The sequence below is a fragment of the Hoplias malabaricus genome, chromosome 15, assembly GCF_029633855.1.
Source record: "Hoplias malabaricus isolate fHopMal1 chromosome 15, fHopMal1.hap1, whole genome shotgun sequence".
Taxonomy (NCBI): Eukaryota; Metazoa; Chordata; class Actinopteri; order Characiformes; family Erythrinidae; genus Hoplias; species Hoplias malabaricus.
Genome location: NC_089814.1, coordinates 31,725,773 through 31,747,540, shown reverse-complemented (window position 1 = coordinate 31,747,540; position 21,768 = coordinate 31,725,773). Strand labels below are relative to the sequence as shown.

At 42.4% G+C, this 21,768-nt stretch overlaps 2 protein-coding genes across 5 annotated transcripts in view; one reads left to right on the top strand and one right to left on the bottom strand.

Moving 5' to 3' along the window:
- The window catches only part of grk6 (G protein-coupled receptor kinase 6), a 41,837-nt gene extending 26,761 nt beyond the window's left edge, over positions 1-15,076 (bottom strand). For 2 of the 4 annotated variants that reach the window (XR_010795461.1, XM_066645202.1), the window contains exons 1-2: positions 14,966-15,076; positions 8,283-8,378 (exon numbers count right to left, since the gene is read on the bottom strand). Coding sequence is in view for 3 of the 4 variants with exons in the window: in XM_066645202.1 (XP_066501299.1) it covers positions 8,283-8,378; positions 14,966-15,017 (148 nt within the window). In the remaining variant the exon portion in view is untranslated. Of the gene's footprint in view, positions 1-8,282; positions 8,379-14,062; positions 14,311-14,416; positions 14,480-14,965 lie in introns of those variants that run through there. The other 2 variants (XM_066645204.1, XM_066645203.1) reach the window with 2 other exon arrangements.
- A 2,960-nt stretch (positions 15,077-18,036) lies between these two features.
- Positions 18,037-21,242, top strand: nop16 (NOP16 nucleolar protein homolog (yeast)). The gene is made up of 5 exons (XM_066645757.1): positions 18,037-18,302; positions 19,532-19,637; positions 19,741-19,795; positions 20,351-20,457; positions 20,563-21,242. Exons 1-5 carry the CDS (start codon positions 18,202-18,204, stop codon positions 20,698-20,700), a joined length of 507 nt encoding a protein of 168 aa, XP_066501854.1. The 5' UTR covers positions 18,037-18,201; the 3' UTR covers positions 20,701-21,242.
- The last annotated feature ends 526 nt before the right edge of the window (positions 21,243-21,768 follow it).

The window sequence follows — 21,768 nt, the reverse complement described above, 5'->3', positions numbered from 1 at the left end:
CAGCAGGGATTCCCTGCCTACAGAATAATCTTGTTCAACCGTTATTGTGCAAAAGGATAAAAAAAGGAAGAGGAAACAGGGTTGCTAACATTTTTGGGGACAGTTTGTAAGTGTGCAGTTTTGCTGACTTGATTCACCTATTATCTGCTGATCACAGAAAACTGGTTCGCTGACAAATCTTCAGAAAGAGCAGTACACGATACCACCTAGGGCTCGTCAATAGATCGATATCAATATTTATCGCAATGTAAAATGTTTCAAAAACAATGATATGATTTTAAACACATTAATATTTTAATGTACTTTATTTACAGCGTCTGTCACTGATTGAAGGTCATTACAGGGCACTGGATTTCATACGGTTCGTGTCGATATCCGATAAGAAATATATCGTGATATAAATTTTGACAATATCGTCCAGCTCTAATACAACCACTAGCTTCAGACAAGGATTTGAGATCATAATGATTTAAAAGAATCCTGCATTCACCTTAAATATGAGTTGATAATGCCTTGTCTACTTATAGCCCTTCAAAAGACTCCATTAAGAGAAAGGAGTCTGATCATATGAGCGATTTAACATGGTGTCAACACTGGATTAGGGAACTTCATTTGTAGCTTGTTTTGCCACTAGCAGTGGCAAACGCCTCCCACAACATATTTGCCTTATTTGAGGCACAGTGTAAGCCACCTGAATCACTAACTACATGTTGTTATTCAATTAAATAAGGCCACTGTTTTCAAAAAACCAATGGTCTGGTATAGAGGCCTTGCCAAAATAGAGAACAATGGAATTCCTATGACGTATTTACGGCCGGAAAATAATGAAGAGGAACATTATTGCGAATGCTTTAAGACAGTATTGTACACATGAACAAGGAGGAAGGACCTTCACATTGTGTATAGAAATGCTCCAAAATGACTTGGAATAAGATCTTTTTACATTGGCTTCCATTGAAAGTTAAGAAGGTTTTTTCCTTCTCCTGTAAAGTTTGCATTTTGGGAGATACATGGAGGTACATGGTATGTCACAGCTCCAGGGTCCTGGAGGTTGGGTTTGAGTCCTGCTCCGGGTGACTGTCTGTGAGGAGTGTGGTGTGTTCTCTCTGTGTCTGGGTGGGTTTCCTCCGGGTGACTGTCTGTGAGGAGTGTGGTGTGTTCTCCCTGTGTCTGCGTGGGTTTCCTCCGAGTGACTGTCTGTGAGGAGTGTGGTGTGTTCTCTCTGTGTCTGCGTGGGTTTCCTCCGGGTGACTGTCTGTGAGGAGTGTGGTGTGTTCTCTCTGTGTCTGCGTGGGTTTCCTCCGGGTGACTGTCTGTGAGGAGTGTGGTGTGTTCTCCCTGTGTCTGCGTGGGTTTCCTCCGGGTGACTGTCTGTGAGGAGTGTGGTGTGTTCTCTCTGTGTCTGGGTGGGTTTCCTCCGGGTGACTGTCTGTGAGGAGTGTGGTGTGTTCTCCCTGTGTCTGCGTGGGTTTCCTCCGGGTGACTGTCTGTGAGGAGTGTGGTGTGTTCTCCCTGTGTCTGCGTGGGTTTCCTCCGGGTGACTGTCTGTGAGGAGTGTGGTGCGTTCACCCTGTGTCTGCGTGGGTTTCCTCCAGGTGACTGTCTGTGAGGAGTGTGGTGTGTTCTCTCTGTGTCTGCGTGGGTTTCCTCCGGGTGACTGTCTGTGAGGAGTGTGGTGTGTTCTCCCTGTGTCTGCGTGGGTTTCCTCCGGGTGACTGTCTGTGAGGAGTGTGGTGTGTTCTCTCTGTGTCTGCGTGGGTTTCCTCCGGGTGACTGTCTGTGGGGAGTGTGGTGTGTTCTCCCTGTGTCTGCGTGGGTTTCCTCCGGGTGCTCCGGTTTCCCCCCACGCTCCAAAAACACACGTTGGTAGGTGAATTGGAGACTCAAAAGTGTCCAAAAGTGTTAATGTGTGAGTGAATGTCGCCCTGCGAAGGACATGATACCACCTTGTGCCCAGCGACTCCGGGTAGGCTCCGGACCCACCGCTGCCCTGAACTGGATAATCACTTGCAGAAAATGAATGAACGTTTTTAATTGGACAGTGATGATATATATAAGATCCTCAAGACTTTCCTGGTAACAAAACAGCTCATCTACCCACTTACTGTCATCTTCTTAAAGATTAATGTTCAAACGTTCATTAAAACCTCCTAATTTTTGCTAACAGTTCAAGTGTTATATTTTTTCTTCTGCGAGGGCATTTGCCAAACAGGACAACTGCTGCCTTTCACTAACTGAGACACAATAAAGCTGGCAGATGGGGCTTGCGGTTCAGCTGACTGCAAATTAAGTCCCTAGTCTGAGTGATGACATTAGCAACAGCACCATGCAGCCTTCTGTGACCGTGTCAAAGCAAAAGGGAGTAAAGAATTCTTGTTGAATGAAGCTCTGAAAGGACTGGTGGTGGGTAACAAACTTCAGTGAACATTGCCCCCCCACGAAACGTCCAGCTATTGAAAGCAACAGAAGCATGCTATGATTTCAGATTAAATTCAGATCTCAGATGTGACTTGAAGGTAAGGGATGTGTGTCCTGTCTTGTTTTTGCACGAAGAAAACATCTGTTACTGTTCCCTTGTTCCACACACGTTAAATAATTACTTACATTTCTACAAAATGATTCCATTTCTATTAAATGGTCATTAAGTGATGGAAAACATTGTCAGAGTGAAAAAGAGAAAAACAAATTCCAAGTAATTTTGTACGTAGCAAAAAACCCCCTTCTTATCTTTCAAAAAAGTCAATTTTAGAGCACTCCTATTGGTCCGTTCCTCATGAAATTTCCACACAACGTGGAAGAGCTGATGTAATAAACTAATAATACACAAAAACAGAGCTATGTTACTATTTCTTTGGACATAGATGACATTTAACACATCATCAAACACAACCTACAACATCTAAATAATAAATAAACAATAATAAATAATAATGAACAATATCTAATGCCATTTTTCATAATTGCTTTTGTTAAACCTTCTGTTGTAATAGTTTCAGAAGTGGACTCTGTGTGAGTGAAATTCAGGGCTGGATTCTGGGGTAAGTCTGATCTGATAAGTTCTCCCTTTACTCCGTAGTAGCTCCATAGTAACAGTTCGACTCATAGTGGAAACATGTAAACAAAAACCTGTCGATTCTTTTCAGATCTGAGACAAGAGTGAAACTACCAGTGATTAAATCTTTCAGCACTGTTCACGGTGACATTTTTGGTTCCAGGCCTAACTTTGTGGTGAAAAGAACCAGTTTGGGAAATTCTGGAAATTCCTGTTTTGGTTTGTTTTTTTTTTCCCACTTATTTTCCTTTGACTTTCATCTTCTAATGCATGCGGATTATCTTTGTGTTAATCTCTTCGGAAGTGTCTCTTGAAAACAAGAAGGCCTTTTACTTAGTGGATACACTGACAGGAAATTCAGTCATTTACATAGTATATCAAAGGGCTTAGGGTGTAACTTCTAAAGTAGAACGTGGGCCTCTGTAGACGTTGCCAGCTGCTTTGGTCATAAGCCATACGATGAAGCCTGAGATACCAGGTGAACAAACCAAACAGAGACGTTCGCTTTGTTATCTTCTGTCTCGAACATGTGAGCTACAGAGTGATACTGGGTTTTCACTTCCTGCTTCTGACAAGCTGATTTGCCTTTCTTGGGGAACAGGCAGCTCCATGGGTGTAGCTCGAAAGAAGATCGTAGCTGAGATGCAAAGCGAGTCTGAGCAACTTTGCAAAGCTTTTCTTACCCAAAAAAACTCCCTGCTGCTCCTTCAGCACAGATGCACTTTTGATCCTGTGCTGCACCGATAAACCTAAGTTATGTCAAATCTCAAGCTAATGGGATGAACACCACCACCCCACCCCACCCCCCCACACACACACAGTGAATGAAGAACCAATGTTTGCGCAGGGCAGATATCCGGATGGCTTGGGGTGAACTGATACACATCTCCACCCCGTCTACTGATGATATCGACCCTGAGACAAATTAGGCTCCAACTCCAAAAAGAAATCATATGATTGAATTTAAACTTAATAGGGACTTTTTAGGCCCCACTCTCTCATCATAACCTCTTTCTTACAGGAGGGTCACGGCACAGTGTAGCCAAGAGGGTTCAGAGTAATTTAAGAGGTTGAAAGTTGCTGAATAGTGACTCTGTACTGCTTTCATTGAAAATGAAAATGTTTTTTTTCTCTGGCATTTCACAACGCCACAATGTCCAGCTCACTTTGTGGTTTCTTTTTTTTTCACTCGTTAAAACAGTGTTTTTGACATTAGTCAAACAAGTTACAGACTAGATGTAGAGGTATAACTCTATTTTGACGAGCTGTACCTAAACTCCAGCGACAAAAACTTGAATCCCGTGAAGTTGTCCCTTCTTTTAAACAACGGGGGACATGGGTAAACACTCAAAGTGTGTGTTGTGCCAGAAGGGTTAGAGAAAATCTGCCTCAGGTCCAAACCTTTAAGAAGTATATCACGAATTAGATTATTTCATACGCTGCAACAAGAGAACAGAACTGAATAGAGAACTCGGTTGTTGCACAGTTATAAAAGGAATAAACTGATGAAATTGAAAATAAGGAAACGCACAAAAAAAAAGCAGCTATGACAAAGAGTTTGCATTAAGGACATCCATGTGTGAGGAAGGAAGCAGATGCTTGCTCTAGTTCTTTCACGGCTGTATCACTGCAATGCATTTTTCAGGTTAAATGCCCTTAAACGGCTACAGACAGAACGCAGCAGCCACAGAACTCACAAGTCCCAAAAGAAGACCATATCACACCTGTTGTATCTTCACTGAACGGATTCACTGTTCGTTTTCCATTGATTTTAAGATTCCTTTAAAAGTTTTCAATACTGTAATGTGTTAGCACCTCCCTATAGCCCCTGAATGTCCAATAGATGCTGTCCCAGATCAGGTTTTAAGATTGTCTAATGCTCTTTTAATTATTTACACAAAGAATAAGCATAAAAAGACCAGTGACGCAGTTCACTTTAACCTTTTCTTCCCTTTACTCTCTCTCTCTTTGTGTTTTTACATATCTCACCTCGTGGAACAGGCTTGTATCTAACTAAGTAACCCACTAGCTCTCATTTAGGAACTGCTCCACAAGGGAGTGCTATTGAGGACGTGTCATTGTCATGTATGTAAAGCATTATATCCATGGGTCCCAGCTGACATCACTGTGTAGAGTAGCCGCCATATTGGGGACCTACTCGTTACTCAAACACACAGCTTAGAGCTGGACGATACGGCCAAAAAAGATCACAATACAGTTCTTAATTTTGGGTGATACGATATAATTCCGATATCGATATGAACTACAAAAGGAAAGCCACAGAAAATCTGCCAAGAACTGAAGACAACACAACATCGACATCAACATCAAACAACCACCTCTCGGCTTTGTCAATGTTAATAATTAATAATTAACTTTCAAATTGAGTGCTGAACTGATGACAGCGCCCTCTAATGACTGTCAGTGAGTGACAGACACTGTAAATAACGTGTAGTGAAATATTGATAATGTGTTTAAAAATCATATCATTATTGAAACTTTATATTAAAGAAATATAAGTAGTAGGGCTCGGGCCGCGTCCCAAAATAGCGCCATACTCCCTACATAGTGCCCATCATAGATAATAAAACTAATAATACTACACCAGGCAGTAATCATTTCGCTATTTCAACCAGAAAACAGCTCATTAAAAATGATTTTCTACATATTATGCACTACATAAGTGCAGAGACCCTTATATTATGACCAACACTGTGCACTATGGAGGGTGTAGGGACTCAGAAAACAATGATACAAAAGAATACATGGCTTGTGTCTGTAGTCTCTTAAACACTACATCAAAACACGAGTGAAATAAGACAATTACTAAAGCTTGTGTAAGATCTGTGTATGAATAACACAGATTCACTCACAAGAGCAGAGAAATGCGTTTGATACAGTTTTCCATTAGATCCAATGAGGGTGTGACTGCAACCCATGAACTGATCATTTTCTTACAGTTTCTGATTATCACTATTACAGTGTCTCTTTTAGCAGGCGTGATGTGAGACTGAACTTTCCAGGAATCGTTTGACAGATGCCGATGGAAGAGGGCACATATCTCGCAGTTTATTTCTTTTATTCTGGTTTCAGACCGAGCCACCAGCATTCAGGAAGCTGGGAGTGATTGTGAAACACAGCAGGCCTCTTCCAGAAGTGTCCTTGGGTAGCTCTGTTCTGCTCAGTGATCTTGGTTTATCAAGCGCTCTTGACTTGATTCTAGATTAGAACATGCCTCTCTACGTGGCCCTCGCATGTGACACGGGGTATTAGTGAATATGTGAATAGTGCACTGTGGTATATCATCTTTTTCCTGTTTTTTTGGGGGAGGAGTGCGGTATCAACAGATCCGTAGCACTCTTTGTGTTATGAGAAAGTGATCTGTGAACTAAAACTGAGGAAACTGATTCTGCAAATAAAAAACAAAACAAAACGAGCGTGCTACATCACACATGCAAACGTACTCAAGAAGAATCAAGCGCTAATTGTGCACATTAAAGCTTGCTAATAAAGCTCCACAGAAGGACTCAGTCCATAGTGCATCAATCGACTTTCATTTCCACATGCGAAATCTGTGACGACAGAGCCGTCACTCACTTTCTTTCGAGTGGTGGGGTGAACACTACCAAACAGGAGAGGCAACTTCCTCTTTCTGGCCTGGCCACAGTTTCCTCCACGTAACTGCAAGAGACCCAAGCTGCCAACTCTGCTGAATCGCTCTTAAGCTTCTCCAACCACCTCTGAGCACTCTCTCTAATTTCTGAGGAATGCTGCTTCTTTGCATCTTGCTGTTTTTTTGGTTTTGTTTTTTTATTTAGCAACAAACTGCAAAAACAGATAAGCTGTTTGGGGAGTGATAAAATAGAACAAACTCATTTTTGGAGTTTATGAAATACACTTCTGAGTTGCTGTCTTCCTGCGGTCAAAGGATGCAATAAGGCTGCAAGGTTGCAAAACCAAACAGTGAGAGATAGAGAGATTGTGTGTGTGTGTGTGCTTGTGTGTGTGTGTGTGTGTGTGTGTGTAAACGTGTGTGCTTGTGTGTCACAGAATGAATTTACTTTAAGCAGATGCTAATTCCTAACCACAAAAACAAGGCCGGAACAAGAAAAGCCCTTTGTCCCAACACAACAAAACCCCTACCCAAACCCACCGACATCATCAAGCACTGCAGCCGCTCACAAATTAATTCACAACATGCTGCAGATTTGATCATATTTAAAGGAACATGGGTATGAAAAGGAATAGCTGCTAGTTGTTGGCACATTATAGGCCACCATTTACTTTACCCAACTTCTAAATTACCTTAAAGTAAGGGTTATTAATTCTTCACTCCTTTGGATGTATTTTCTTCTTCCTACGATGTAATTAATGACTTCTACCACCTCTTCCACTGATATGAAGGTCATGTTTTCGTTACATATTTTAAGAATATTTTGGCATGCTCCTGAGTGGCACACTGGCCAATATTATCATGAAATCGTGAGTTCTATCCACAGTGTTTCCTCCGCCACCATCCCAGGCTAGGAGTCAGTTCTACTGAGAACAAACGGCCTCACTTTCTTGGTGGGTAGGATGGCTACACCCACCTCATCCCTCTGCTAATGGTGCTAGCTAGCACATGCATCTGTCAGATTATGTGATTAATCTGGGCAGTTTGCACTCTCTTCTGGCATGTTAAGCTGTTAAGTGGTGTTGCATTAGCAGCAGCGCAAAAAGAAGCGGTGGGTCGGCCTCACTCTCTAAGGAAGCACATTCTCGCCCACGCCCTCCTGAGACTGGTGCAACGTGTGCAACTGGTGGAGTCTCTTGAGAGGTGAAAATGGACACAGCTAAATAAAAAATAGATGATTATGAATAAAATATAAAATGTTTTAAAAATAATTGAAGTCATGGCAACCCAACTGAATTGTCAAATCGGCACAACACTGTAACCTCCACTGACTGTTAGGCATTTTTGCATTCATTCAATATTAATTTTTGTCGACATCACTGCAGTGACCACTGTCCTAGAACATAACTGCACATCTTTCACAGCGAACAGTCCAATCTCTCACCTTTCTGATTTGTCAGGAAATATGAACCCACTGAAACCTCAGAATCACTTACAGCAGCCTCTGCTATGTCTGTATGAATCACTTTAATTCAAAAGTGACTGCACCTGCCGGAAGTTGTGTCCCACTGTCAAGAAGACCATACATAGAAGATGACAAACAAAAGGTGCGTGTACCTATAGTTTGGCGGAGCTCCTCACACAAGCTTATGTGAGGGAATTGAAGCATCTGTTTCCACTTCTTGCTCTTGCCTTTACGGTTGCCACCCCCTCCTGTCCAGAAAAAGAGCAGAGATCAAATTAGCCAAAGGAACAATATAACCTGTAAAAGGCTATTAGATTAGAAACAGAAATTAGACCATGTTTCTGAGAAGTTACAGGTGGGCTTCAGAGGCGAAGCTCAGATAAATAAGTTGTGGAGAATTCGTGCTTCCCTGCAGTGTGACTAATCATATTATCTTAGCCCTCAGAAGTTAGAATTATCAGCAACGACAACAATGGCAGGCTGTAAATCTAGATTAGGTCCCCCATCGTAGCTTACTCAAACAAACAGAGAAATTCTGGTGAAAAGGTGGTGAATAAACCTTAATTCGTTACCATATTTATAACAGGAAGTATGAATATCATCCTGTACATATTCGCCTTGTTCTGTCATTGTTTAGCAAGTGGCAACAAGATTTGTTACGTAAGTAACCATGTAATTATGCAATTACATTTACATAATCGCTTAATATAAAACAAATATACAGCAGAAGGATAACAGTAACTGTATGCTAAGGGCTAACGTATTTAAGCTATCACAGTTTGAAACCCTACTGCGTGGTGATACATGCGTTGTTAAATAGGGAACCCGTGTATCACTGAACAGAGAAAGGATATACTACAGTGCTGTCCTCAAACAGCATCAAATGTGGGGCTTTTCTAAACTTACATAATGGTCAGATTCAGGCAGGATTTTGGTTTACGTCATGAAACCTGAAGGTCATACGTAGAGAATGACCTTGTATGTGTTATCCGTCTGAGGGGAAGACCAAACCCTCGGTCATATGTCCACTGATAAATAATGTGATCAAATCATTTTGCAGGCCTAATTCAATTTGATATTGTGGATTTTACCGGATACTGCGCCAGGGTCTGTAGAGGAAGGGATATGGTAAATATAGGATTAGCGAGCTACTGTAAGCTAACTGTTTCTCAGCTGAAGACACTGCATGGAGTTTGCTTCACCCTAAGGGAGACTTGCCTCAATGATTCAACTGTTGTCTGCACTGAATGCATACAAATCGACTTATTTGTGGGAACCTGAAAACAGTACACTGTGTACATTAGCAATGTTTTAGAGATGAGTATCAATCCATCTACAACCTGAAGCTATATTCAGTAACACTGTACACTACTGTGTAGGTCACGAGTTTTAACTATAGTGTAGTGACCCTTAGGGCCTGGTTTCGCAAAGAATGTGAACAATTACGCAGATGGAAAGTACAGGGCAGAGTGTTCTTATGTTCTTGGTTGATCAAATTAATGTTCCCCCTGAAATCCCTGACTGCACTATTAAAACTAAATGCAAATTACATACGCTCCTCATGCTCTGAATGCTTTGATAAATCTGGTGTTTGTTTTCACATGAGAACCACAGACCTATCAAAATAGACTCAGGCTGCAGGCTGTTCCGAGTGCGGCGGCCCTCGCCGCCGCTTTCCTTCTGGCTAGTCAGGCTTAAGCTAAAGGAATGCTAACACTGGCTACCACTCACAAACAGGTATTGAATTTCAAAATAAACTCTGCCCCTGGTAACCAGCCACAAAACAGAGCCTCCATCTTCAGCTGACTGTTAGCCTCAACCAAAATCTTTCACGAACTAGACACGGAACGATATGAAAATGTAATACCACCATCAGAGTGGCTAAAATGATCACGGTTATCAGTATTGTCGTTGTATTTTAAAATTGCGTGAAAACTCCTGAAGTCGTTTCTTCCCGTTTTGTTTTGAAAAACACTAATTTAGCAGCAATATATACTCATTTAAATAAAATATATAAACAAATATAGACCCAAATGAACAACAACTCTGCAGACATTGGGTTTTTTTTTTCTGTTCGCCTCATTTAATCCTGTAAAAGTCATTATGCGAGATTAAGATTGTTTAACAGGTAATCAGTAATTATACAGTCATACACCTCAATTTGGTTGTTTTTGTGGAAATACTTGCTGCATAGACAAAACTGAAATCCATTTTTAAGAGGCACAAATGAGAGCACAAAGGAGAATGTGTTTGAATACATCATTAAACCATTTAAGGTGGAACTTGGCAGAATTTTACCAAGCTCTAGAAGAAATCTCAGAATGTCTTCTAGCACAACACCATTTAAAATAGAAAAGGAGGTGGCAAGAATGTACTTTTTGCATGAGATGTCTTTGTTTTTAATTGTGAAACGAAATGAACCAGCACATTTCTACTGCCACGCATGTGTTAACCAGAGAATCAGCATCAGTTACTGGCCGTCTGATAACCCTTCGGTTTTCAGGAGCTCCGGTGTGGTGCCCAATCTCACCTCCCTATTCTGATTTCACCTCCCTTGGCTTTGAGGGTCCTTGGGGAATAAAATACTAACCATCTGGGATTTTATTGTGGTTTACTTTCGTACTGTTTAACGGAAATATGATACATTACATGTTAATAAACTGATGTGGGATCAGTTTCTATCCCAGCCTTAAAAGTCATCAGTGACCAAAACCCAGGGGGATATAACAAAGTAGTATTTCTCAATAAAGCTGAATAACCTTTAGGGACACAACAGAAACAACTTTTCAGACTTGACTCTTAGCTTAACTCCTGCAGACTTATTATAAGCCCTTTAAGATCTTAAGACTTACTGAGTACTATCATTTACAGTGTAATTACTATTAACCTAATACACCAGTAATGTGCTGTGGGCTCACTTACAGGCCCTTGCAGCCTGAAGAGTTAAACTATCTGCCTTACTGGGAAATCATGCTTTGTGAAATTCCCTCCAGGTGTGATTATAATGTCAATGTAGCCCTCCTGGGGGTAACGTCAGGAAAAGAACTGTGTCCCCACCGTGGGAGTGTCCTCTTGGCATGACATCCAGCTCAGGGCTAACGTCACCGGGGCAGCTCTGACTCTGTTTAGAATGACAGACCCAGGTGTGAGGCAGAACGGCCTTGCTATTAGGGAAGCCGCTTGTCAACACAACATATGCAGAAAGGTCATGGATCTCTACTGCTCTATGGCCCTCAGCTCCGTCAAATATTTTTCCTCTTCTGTTCCCGTCAGAGGGCTCTCGTCAAAGCCAGGAGCTTTTAGTCAGTTAGGTGCAGTTTTGAGGATAAGACAAGCAAGGACTTGAAGAATATTAGCTGTCACTGAAAGAGGATATTCAGATTACAGGCAATTCATAAGACTGCATGGGGAGAGACTCTGATAAGGCTGTACACCTCAGCTGCTGGAGAGAGCACAGCATGAAGCCCTCCACATGCCAAGAGACAGAAAAAAAAATCTTCTGAACGGGTTTCCCCCTCAAGATTCCAGGTCACATCCCTGATCTACATCAGTGTAAGTGTGAGGAACACTCCAAAGACGTTTGGGTAAATAACGAAGAGTTCAAAATCAAACATCTGCTAGGTAAAGTCAACTCTGTGTTGGACGCCGGCAGGAAGCCAATGCTAACACTCCAGTATTTGCAATTTAAAAAAAAAAAAAAAGTCTGGCAGCAAAGATACTCTAATGGTACCAGCATGGTATCAGACCTGTGCTTTTATCAGTGTGGGAAGAGGGCACAATGCAAATGGCATATGGGCTGCATTGTTTATGCAGTTAAGGCACTGGATTGAAAAGGACACTGGCTGTAGTTGTCAGCACACACTAGTAAAGCTGTATAATTGGTAACACAGTGGTATAAAAGAGGAGGCTCAGTTATATTCATATAAAATGCAAAGATACTGAATTTAAATACACAAGAATATAACTCCAAATATCCCCTGTAAAATAAATAAAACAATGCAAACAGTAAGACATTTTAAAGTGGGATACATGGGCAAAGCCCAGCTTTGAGATCCCACAAGGAAAGAAACTAATGATGTCAATAAAGCCACATCCAGTCACTGTTTAACAATAAAACTCATGTCTGTTCCCAAAATGGCATGTCAATAATATATTTCCAAGAAAAATAATCATCTACCTTTACAAATATATCATGGTGCTTTTCCACTGCATGGTACCTACTCTAATCAACTTTACCCGGCTTTGCTAGCATGTTGGACCCTTGTTCGTAGTAGATTTTCCCTTGAAATGTAGCTAGACATTGCAAGACACAGGTGACAGGCTTTGGAAACCACAACAGCTGTACCAGTAACATTAAGCAGTGTTGTATTAGCTTGTTGTTGTGGTTGTTTGGGACAGATTCAAACAGATCAGTAGAGTTTGTTTGTTCCTTCCTTGTTGCAGCATCCAGCTCTCGCTAGATTATTTCGTCAGCCACCGATCCAAGAAAAGATTGAACCCCTTCAAAAGACCACGGCGTAATTTTACAAGCTACAAGCAGGAGAATTTACAGATGGCTAATTTGTACTGGATGTCTTTTGCTGTGATTGGCAAGTCTCTGGCCAATCAGTGCTCTGCAAAATGTAGTTAGTCCTTACTTGGGTCGTTTGGAACCACAAGTGAGCAGGGACTAAAAAAGAACCTGGATGCAGCTACCAAATTACCTTAATGAAAAAAATGAAAAATCAGAGTAGAGCAGAGGCATGTAGGGACCAAGCAGTGGAAAAAGTGGCATTAGATGTGACTCTACACCTTGAGACTGATGGTTGAACACTGCCATTTCAAAGCATTAGTTTGGCAAAAACAAACGTCTATTCACACTGGAGGCACTCTTTAATACGTGTGTTTGCTGGTCACTATTTGTATATAAACATTAAATTAAAGGACTAAAAGCAGAGTAAACACTACTTATAAATGACAGAGGAAAAGCATAATGTAGGCTACAGAAATTTTTAAACAAACTGCAAAGCATTGATTAACGTTTTATAATCTCATCTTGGATTGCCAAACTAAATGCAGTAGGAAAGTGATGTGGCTGGAGATGTGGCTACCAGCTCAGTTTTGTACTTAAACTTTACAGTTTTCTCCTTCTTCAACATTAATTAATCTAATTCAACTTATTGCCAATGTTGACACGAATAGTCTTCAGTCATAAATCAAGGTTATCTGTCTACCATAAAGTTAGTTGTCGAACCTGCATGAAGTGTGAAGCTCAGACCTCAGCAGTTCTGAAACACGTTCTCGCAATAAAAATGGGTTAAGAAAGAGGATGTGATGAAAGCAGATGAAGGGGGAGAGCAAACACACATTTGTTTTTATGCAGTGTGGGGCCTGTACTTATATTTCCATTCATTTTTGGAAACTTACCCTTACCTCATACTAGGCCTGATACTAGCCTAACTCTAACTGTACCCTAAATTTAACATGTCTGCACCTTAAAATGTAACACATTTATGACTGGTTTGGGATCCCCACAAACAATACAATCCCCATATTATATATCTGAGTAACACAAGCTGGTTTTCATGTATTATGAGGCCACTAAATAGACTTCTATACGTTTTGTAGAGACTTGTCCTTGCCTTATTCATAAGCACAATTAGCCCCACTCTAGCCCTGAATCTTAACACATGTTAAAACCTTAAAATGTAATTATTAAATGGTTTTACATTATAGGGACCAGTTCTCCTAATGTGAAGTCCTCACAATGTGAGTGTTTAAACAGGTTATGGTCCCCAAAACATTTCCCTGGCTGGCACACACTCTCTCACACACAGAAAATATTTTCTGAAAATGCAGGAAATGATAATTAACTTGTGCTTGCAAAGCTAGCTACAACGCAGCACAAACCATAAAACACAGACCACAATGAAACCTGCAGTCTTGAACAGACCTATTAACTGTTATAACGACGAATTACACCTCAAAGAGCCGTTAAAACCGTTAGAAAACAGCACACGCGAGCCCTTTTAAAAATTCCCTTCAGGGCTAGCAACCAGCCCCTAGCCTTCACCGCCACGGCCCCTCAGCCTGCTGCGTGGATGGGCTACTTCACCGACGTTGTAAGGACATCTGACCTCCCCCAACGTTAATAACGGTGGAAATGTGAGGTCTGTAGATGTCCACCTGCTGAAAATCAACCTGGAATTTCAGTGTACGTGAGCGAGTCGCTTGTGTAGACGCATCTGTTGCCTGCTGTTGGCCTTTTCTCCGTCCGACTTTGTAGCTAATATCATAATAGCACCACCTTATCTCTGAGCTCCTCTAATCTATCTGCTCTCGGCCGACAGCGCTGCCCACCACCCGCAAATAAATCACGCTCCTGTCACTGCAGACGGTGGTTATTCGTGTGTTTTAGCGAGTATTTCGCCTCGTTCTCTGTCCGTTTTTCGGGGGGGGACGGCTGATGGGTGGTCGCTGCGGTAACGTTATGTTGTTTCCTGACTGACAGGTCCATGTCTGCCGAGCTTGGCCATGCTCAATACTAGGAACCAGCAGCGGCTTGCTGTTGCTGCTTCTGCCGCTGTTCCGCGGGGGGGTAACGACAAGAAAACAAGCCCCAAATAAGCCTCTAAAACCTCATTAAAGCGCCTCGACGTTCAAAGGGCGAGTGCGTTCAGTATATTAATGCTCCAGTGTGTTTCAGGCTGTAAGTGTTTTCCTCGGGGAATCCCCTCTCTGTCCCTCAATCTCTTATCTCCTCCTCCAGCTCTAGCTGTGCTCTGCTCCGCGGTGGCGGGTGGAGGTGAGGCGTGAAGCCGCGGAGAGGCGCGCCGATCCCGGGCACTGCTCTTACCTTCCCTCGCCTTCAGGAGAACGGTGTTGGCCACGATATTCTCGAGCTCCATGTTTTCCTGGGCTTCAGGCCCAACCTCGTCGCCCGGGCTCTGCCACTGCGAGTGTCCTCCACCACCTCCTCCTCCTCTTCTTCCTCCACCACCACCACCACCTTCTCCTCCTCTCCACTCCCCCAACGAACCCTGAATGACTCTCACTCTTCCTTTCTCTCTCCCTCCGCCCCGAAAAACCCTACTCGTCCTCTTGTTTACCACCGAGCCCCCACACCTACACGTGAACGCGACCAAACAAACGGTTTTCTTATCTTTTCCTCTCTCGTCCTCCCTCTTTCTCTCTTTTCTGTCATCCACTCATCTGCCGTGTCACACAACGCGCTGATGCATTCGTTTATTTCCTCATTTCCTTTCACACACACACACACGCACACACACACAGAGAGAAACAGCGCTGAAACCCTACACACACGACTTAGTTTTCGTGCATTTTTGGGGACGTTTAATAGCCTTCCATTCATTTTGTAGGGACCCTAAACGTGACAACATCTAATAGAAGCAGAACCCTATCCATAAACTTGCATTAACTTTACCCCATCCTTCCCCTTCCCCTTAAACTTGGGTTATTTACGTTGTGGGGACGTTAAAGCTCCAATGACGCCCCCCCCCCACCAGACCGCACTGTATGAAAAACGAAAAGGGTGCTATCTTAATTGTTTCAGTTTCATTAATTTTCCAACAGAAGCGGAAAGTGCAAGCAATACACTGCTGGATGTTTATTGACGCACTGTTTCTTGGACGAACAGCGCCATCTAGAGTTAAAAGAGAACAACGACAAGTGTAAAATTAAATAATCTCCATTAAAGGGAACGTCTACGATTGTGGGCATTCGCAGTACTCTGCTTGTTTACGTTCCGTGGCTAAGTGCTTTTAAGGTGGAACAGTGTATTTAAGGAGGAAACCCAAATGTTGTTTGTACGTGGCTTTTTGTAGCACTTTCGTTAATGCATTTCCACCTTAAGTGACCCGGAACAGCAAAAGTAAGTCAAAATGACCCACCTATGGGGCAGGAATAGAGCAATATCCTCATTTGGTTCATGCTTTTCAGTATTTGGAGTTATCTCCATTATCTAAAAAACACTTCAGATGCCTCTTCTGTGAGTAGAGAGAGAGAAAGACTAGAACACTGGACCGATTCGTAAACATTAGACTAGTTTCCAGCACAAAAACAGACTGTAGAGCAGCAAATGGTGAGGAAACATCTATAGTATTTTCACATTAAAGTTACAACTTAAAAACCATTGTTGTGTTGCGATAATGTTGTTGTTGTTACTGTCAGCACTGCAGGAACTGCACTATGTAGCATTGGATAAAGGTAGGAAATAACCCCCACCCTTGATTTCAGGACAGATCTGTAAATGTGAATTAGATTGTGCAACTGTAGGGGGAGCCCAGGAGCAAAACACCAAATCCTACCTAGTGTGTTCCTTTAAAGTCATATTGTGCCTACTTTTATACCTGAAAGATACCTGAAAGTATAGCATGGATATGTTTGAAAACTCAAGCAGCACTGCTGTGTCTGATCCACTTGCAAACCTGCAAACACACGCTAACACACCACAACCACATGCGTGTCACTGCAGCGCTGTGTAGAAACAAGGAGGTCGCTTTCCTGTTTTGGCTGATTGGTGATTTCATAGATCATAAGTTATAAGGAGAACATTTTTAAATTGAAAATGTAAGTGTAGACCTTCGGGGGGCGTGACAGAGGCGTCCTGTGAATGACTAATGATACCTGACAAATGTTTTCAACAAAGGATTCAATCACAAACGAATGAAGACTCTTTGGTGTAATTTTTCTTGATGAACAGCGCCATCTGGAGTTATAGAAGCGGAATCGTTTCAACAGTTTTTCTAGGTTGTTTTCATTAAAACGTCCACCCCACTGTATGACAAACAAACCCCAGACCACAATGCTTATTTGAACAAATACATCATCATTAAAATATTATTATTATTATTATCATCATATTAGTCAAAATTATTCTAAAATTTTATCTGAATATCCACATTTCTAAAAAAAAGGGCCTAAAATCTTTATTCTCTCCTGCTGGATAAAAGTTGTTTGGCTATGTATATATTTTAAAAATAAAAAATATATAAAATAATGGCACATTTTGTCCCCAAGAAAAAGGGACAAATGTCCTTATTATTCATTCATTCATTGTCTATAACCTATAATCTATAACGCAGACACAGGGAGAACACACCACACTCCTCACAGACAGTCACCCAGAGGAAACCCACGCAGACACAGGGAGAACACACCACACTCCTCACAGACAGTCACCCGGAGGAAACCCACACAGACACAGGGAGAACACACCACTCTCCTCACAGACAGTCACCCAGAGGAAACCCACGCAGACACAGGGAGAACACACCACACTCCTCACAGACAGTCACCCGGAGGAAACCCACACAGACACAGGGAGAACACACCACTCTCCTCACAGACAGTCACCCAGAGGAAACCCACGCAGACACAGGGAGATCACACCACACTCCTCACAGACAGTCACCCAGAGGAAACCCACACAGACACAGGGAGAACACACCACACTCCTCACAGACAGTCACCCGGAGGAAACCCACGCAGACACAGGGAGAACACACCACTCTCCTCACAGACAGTCACCCAGAGGAAACCCACGCAGACACAGGGAGATCACACCACTCTCCTCACAGACAGTCACCCAGAGGAAACCCACGCAGACACAGGGAGATCACACCACTCTCCTCACAGACAGTCACCCGGAGGAAACCCACGCAGACACAGGGAGATCACACCACACTCCTCACAGACAGTCACCCGGAGGAAACCCACACAGACACAGGGAGAACACACCACACTCCTCACAGACAGACAAACCCCACGCCCATTAATTATGTCGTCAGACCATTTGATTTGCTGATTGCTTTCAGGATTTAAAGTGTAGTTCACGAAATATCACAAAAATAAAAGACCTACTCCAATTATTTTTAATAGTTTACTGGAGCTGTTGTCTGTTCATCTCTGTTTTTACCGGTAGAGGGCGACCTTCAGGAACAACCTCTCTGTTTTGTAGACGAAGAAGAGATCTAGTTCTTCACACACTCTCTCTTTCACAGCCATAACACGTGTGTGTTTACTAGTTCTTATATTTATACACTTTCGGCTCGTTGTCGTGCTCCCGCAGCGATGGGGAAGAAAGCCAGTAAACGCAACACGTTCAATTACAACACGAACAGAAAGAAGCTGAAGAAGAAGATGATAATGAAGACGAGACCGAGGATCGAGTGGTAAGTTAAATGTACACCGTGAAAAATACAGAAATAAATCCACGGAGCTGCTTCTTTCTGTCACAGGCGTTTTATTACGTTTTTAAAACGTTTAAGGTAACGCAAAGATTTTGTCCTGAGCTGCTTATTTAACTTAAACCTAGCGAAAAGGAGTTCCGTTCAGGAGCGGAGGGCTGCACTACTTCCAGGTTTTATTTGTAGTTCCATGGGTTCAGAGATCACTCCGCATTCCGCTCTTAACTGAGGCCACAAAAACTACAATTCCCATAATGCACTGCGCCCGCAACTCTTTAGCTTAGCTACAAATAAATAGAGGCCACAGTTACACTCCAGAGCGTACATTATAATACGTGTTCTGTTTTCCATCCATCCATTATCTGTAACCGCTTATCCAATTTTTTTAGGGTCGCGGGGGGTCCAGAGCCTACCTGGAATCATTGGGCGCAAGGCGGGAATACACCCTGGAGGGGACGCCAGTCCTTCACAGGGCAACACAGACACACACACATTCACTCACACACTCACACCTACGGACACTTTCGAGTCGCCAATCCACCTGCAACGTGTGTTTTTGGACTGTGGGAGGAAACCGGAGCACCCGGAGGAAACCCACGCGGACACGGGGAGAACACACCAACTCCTCACAGACAGTCACCCGGAGCGGGAATCGAACCCACAACCTCCAGGCCCCTGGAGCTGTGTGACTGCGACACTACCTGCTGCGCCACCGTGCCGCCTGTGTTCTGTTTTATATTCTGTAAAACTCAACATAATGAATACAACAAAAAATAGCACGGAATCCCTTAGTTTAGGTTATTTTGCCCCCCCTATTTTGGCTTTTTTAGTACTGGTAAATATGTACGATTTAGAAGAATCTATTAGCTTAAACATATGTTTTATGCTTTAATTAGTGTATAAATAGGTATGACGGTGTGTGTGAAAGAGAGAGAGAAAGTTTTTTGTACAGATCATCCAAACTCCTCCTCTGGAGAATGCATTTTGACGTTAAAGTCAAGGGTGACTATTGGCCTCCAGGGTTTGTCGTAGCTCTAAAATAAAGGCTCTAACTTGGCCAGTCATCTGTCTCTGGGATCAAAACTGAACACAATGAAACTTTGCTGGAGAAGAGAGAACTCAAGTGCGCTGTGTGGTGACCTTCAAAGATCCACAGTGGAGAATGTACCCAGTTTCTAACTGCAGTTAAAGTGTCTGTCTGTGTACCTTCACAGCGCTCAGATCAGACAGGCATGGGATGACAGGAAATCAGCCAAGCAAAACCTGCAGGATATGGGACTCTCATTTGATGCTAAAGGAGTTCTCCCCATCAGCAAAAAGGCAAGAATGTGCTCCACGTGACTCTGCAAACACAGGATAACAAGTGTGATCTTACCACTCTATTGTGCTGCCTTACAATTATTGTGTCTTTGTTACATTACAGAGCAATAATGAACCGGTCAATCAGCCTGTGTTAGTGAAACCCTACGTCATCAGAGGTATTGTGTTCAGATTCCACTCACTGTGGCTGAATGGGGGAATGAGACGCCTGCGCTTGTCATTTCTCCATTGCCTTGCCAATAATCTTAAGACTGAATGTTGGGACCGAACGGAAGCTCTTCAACGTGTACTGTTTCTTTGAGAATTTCATGACTATTGAATAGAGCTAAAAATAGATGAGGACAGTTCACAAAAGCACCAGGACTGAACAGTTCTATGGCTGAGGTTTCTCAGTCTGATGGCGCTGTAAATGGCAGTCCAAAGGGTTGCTTGTCTGGGATCTTGATTTAATGGATTGTGAGTGCTTGTAGGATTGAAAAAGCATACAGAAGAATACATTACTGGACTGTCCATAGGGTTTGCATACCTTTTTTAAGTGGGCAGCATAATATTGAATGGCACTCCTTGGTGTCTGCATATTTTAGAGAGGGGGGGTTGGGTCTAACCCCAGTTAGCCACATTCACAGCCTGAGATTATGAAATTGCTAGTAGCGAATCATGAATGTAAACAGTATAACCATCAACGACATGTACCCGCTTATTCACTTTTACAGAAATGGAAGCAGAGGCCAGTCTCCCAAAAAAGGACACAACTACGTGCTCTAACGATATCACTGAATTCGTCCAGTACATGATTAGGGAACACAGCGAGGACTACAAGGTAAGCTAGTGTCGTCTTGTGATGCTGTTGTCTTCAGTAGCTCTGTACGTGCTGCACTGCCGTTCTCTGAGGCGTTATTCTAAGTAGTGCTTGGTTTGCTTGCAGGCCATGGCGAGAGATGAGAAGAATTACTACCAAGAAACACCAAAACAAATCAGGCGGAAAGTGGAGTTGTACAAACGCTGTCATCCTAAAGAGTATGAAGCTTTCATTGCATCCTTACAACCAGAGAAGACTTCTTGAATTCTGCAGGGAGACGCTGGACTGATTCACAGACGGACTCAACTGATACCACATTTACCCTTTTACATTAACAGCTGGTCACCTTTGTGGCCCGATGAGAGGCTATGTGCACATGCACCCCATGTTATATAAGTTTACTAGTGTGTTTTGCCGTTAGATGGTCTTAGACAAAAGAACGCAGATGTGATATGTTCAGCAAAATCACAGTAATACTTTATTCCAAACAACGTCTGTTGAAGAAAACATACTATAGTATTGTCATACAGCTCAAGACAAGTGCACAGATGTAATATACATAGACTTTGCCTTCTGTGTTTATTCATTTTGATGTCACTATCCAAACCTATTTTACAGAGCGAGAACGTAGAATGCGTAACACTGCAGTGCAGTGGGTTCATATTGGATCATAGGACTTGTAAGAGTGTATTGTTCTGCCAACCGCTGATCCAAATGGATTAGGCCTGTCTTACGTAAATGGGAAAGGATTCTATTCCGTGTATTTTCAGCCCTGTTCTCGGTTCTTTTTTTTGTTTCTTTTTTTTAAAATATATAAAAGTACAATGGGAACAATCGGTATTTCAGAATATCATTTGATACAAATGCATTTTGCAGAGGCATTTCCTCAAGGCAAAAGGGATGTGTTTATAATTCAAGTCACTCGCAGCTCAAACCTGTAACAACTCCTTGAGAGTAATCGAGTTGTAGGCCACTGTGTAATGATTTTACTTGCCTGTCATACCTGTCTACCCTTTTTTTTTCTTTTTTTTTAAACGAAGAATAACAGGTTACAAATACAAGGTAACGTACATCATCTTGTGTTTACAGAAGCATTAATGTAATAGGTTATGAGCCAAGCCTGGGAAACACTGCACCTATGGCTGAATTTGGTCATCTCTCTGTCACAGAGCTCCCAGTTGTGTTACGTTGAGAGTTCCTCCCAGACGTTTCACAGATCAATTCGGTTGTACCTCCATTTTGGCACCAAAACATCGTTCCAACCCAAACTGAATGCGACCACTACTGAGTCTAAATATCATTTAAATACAGCACAACTAAGAATACAGACTC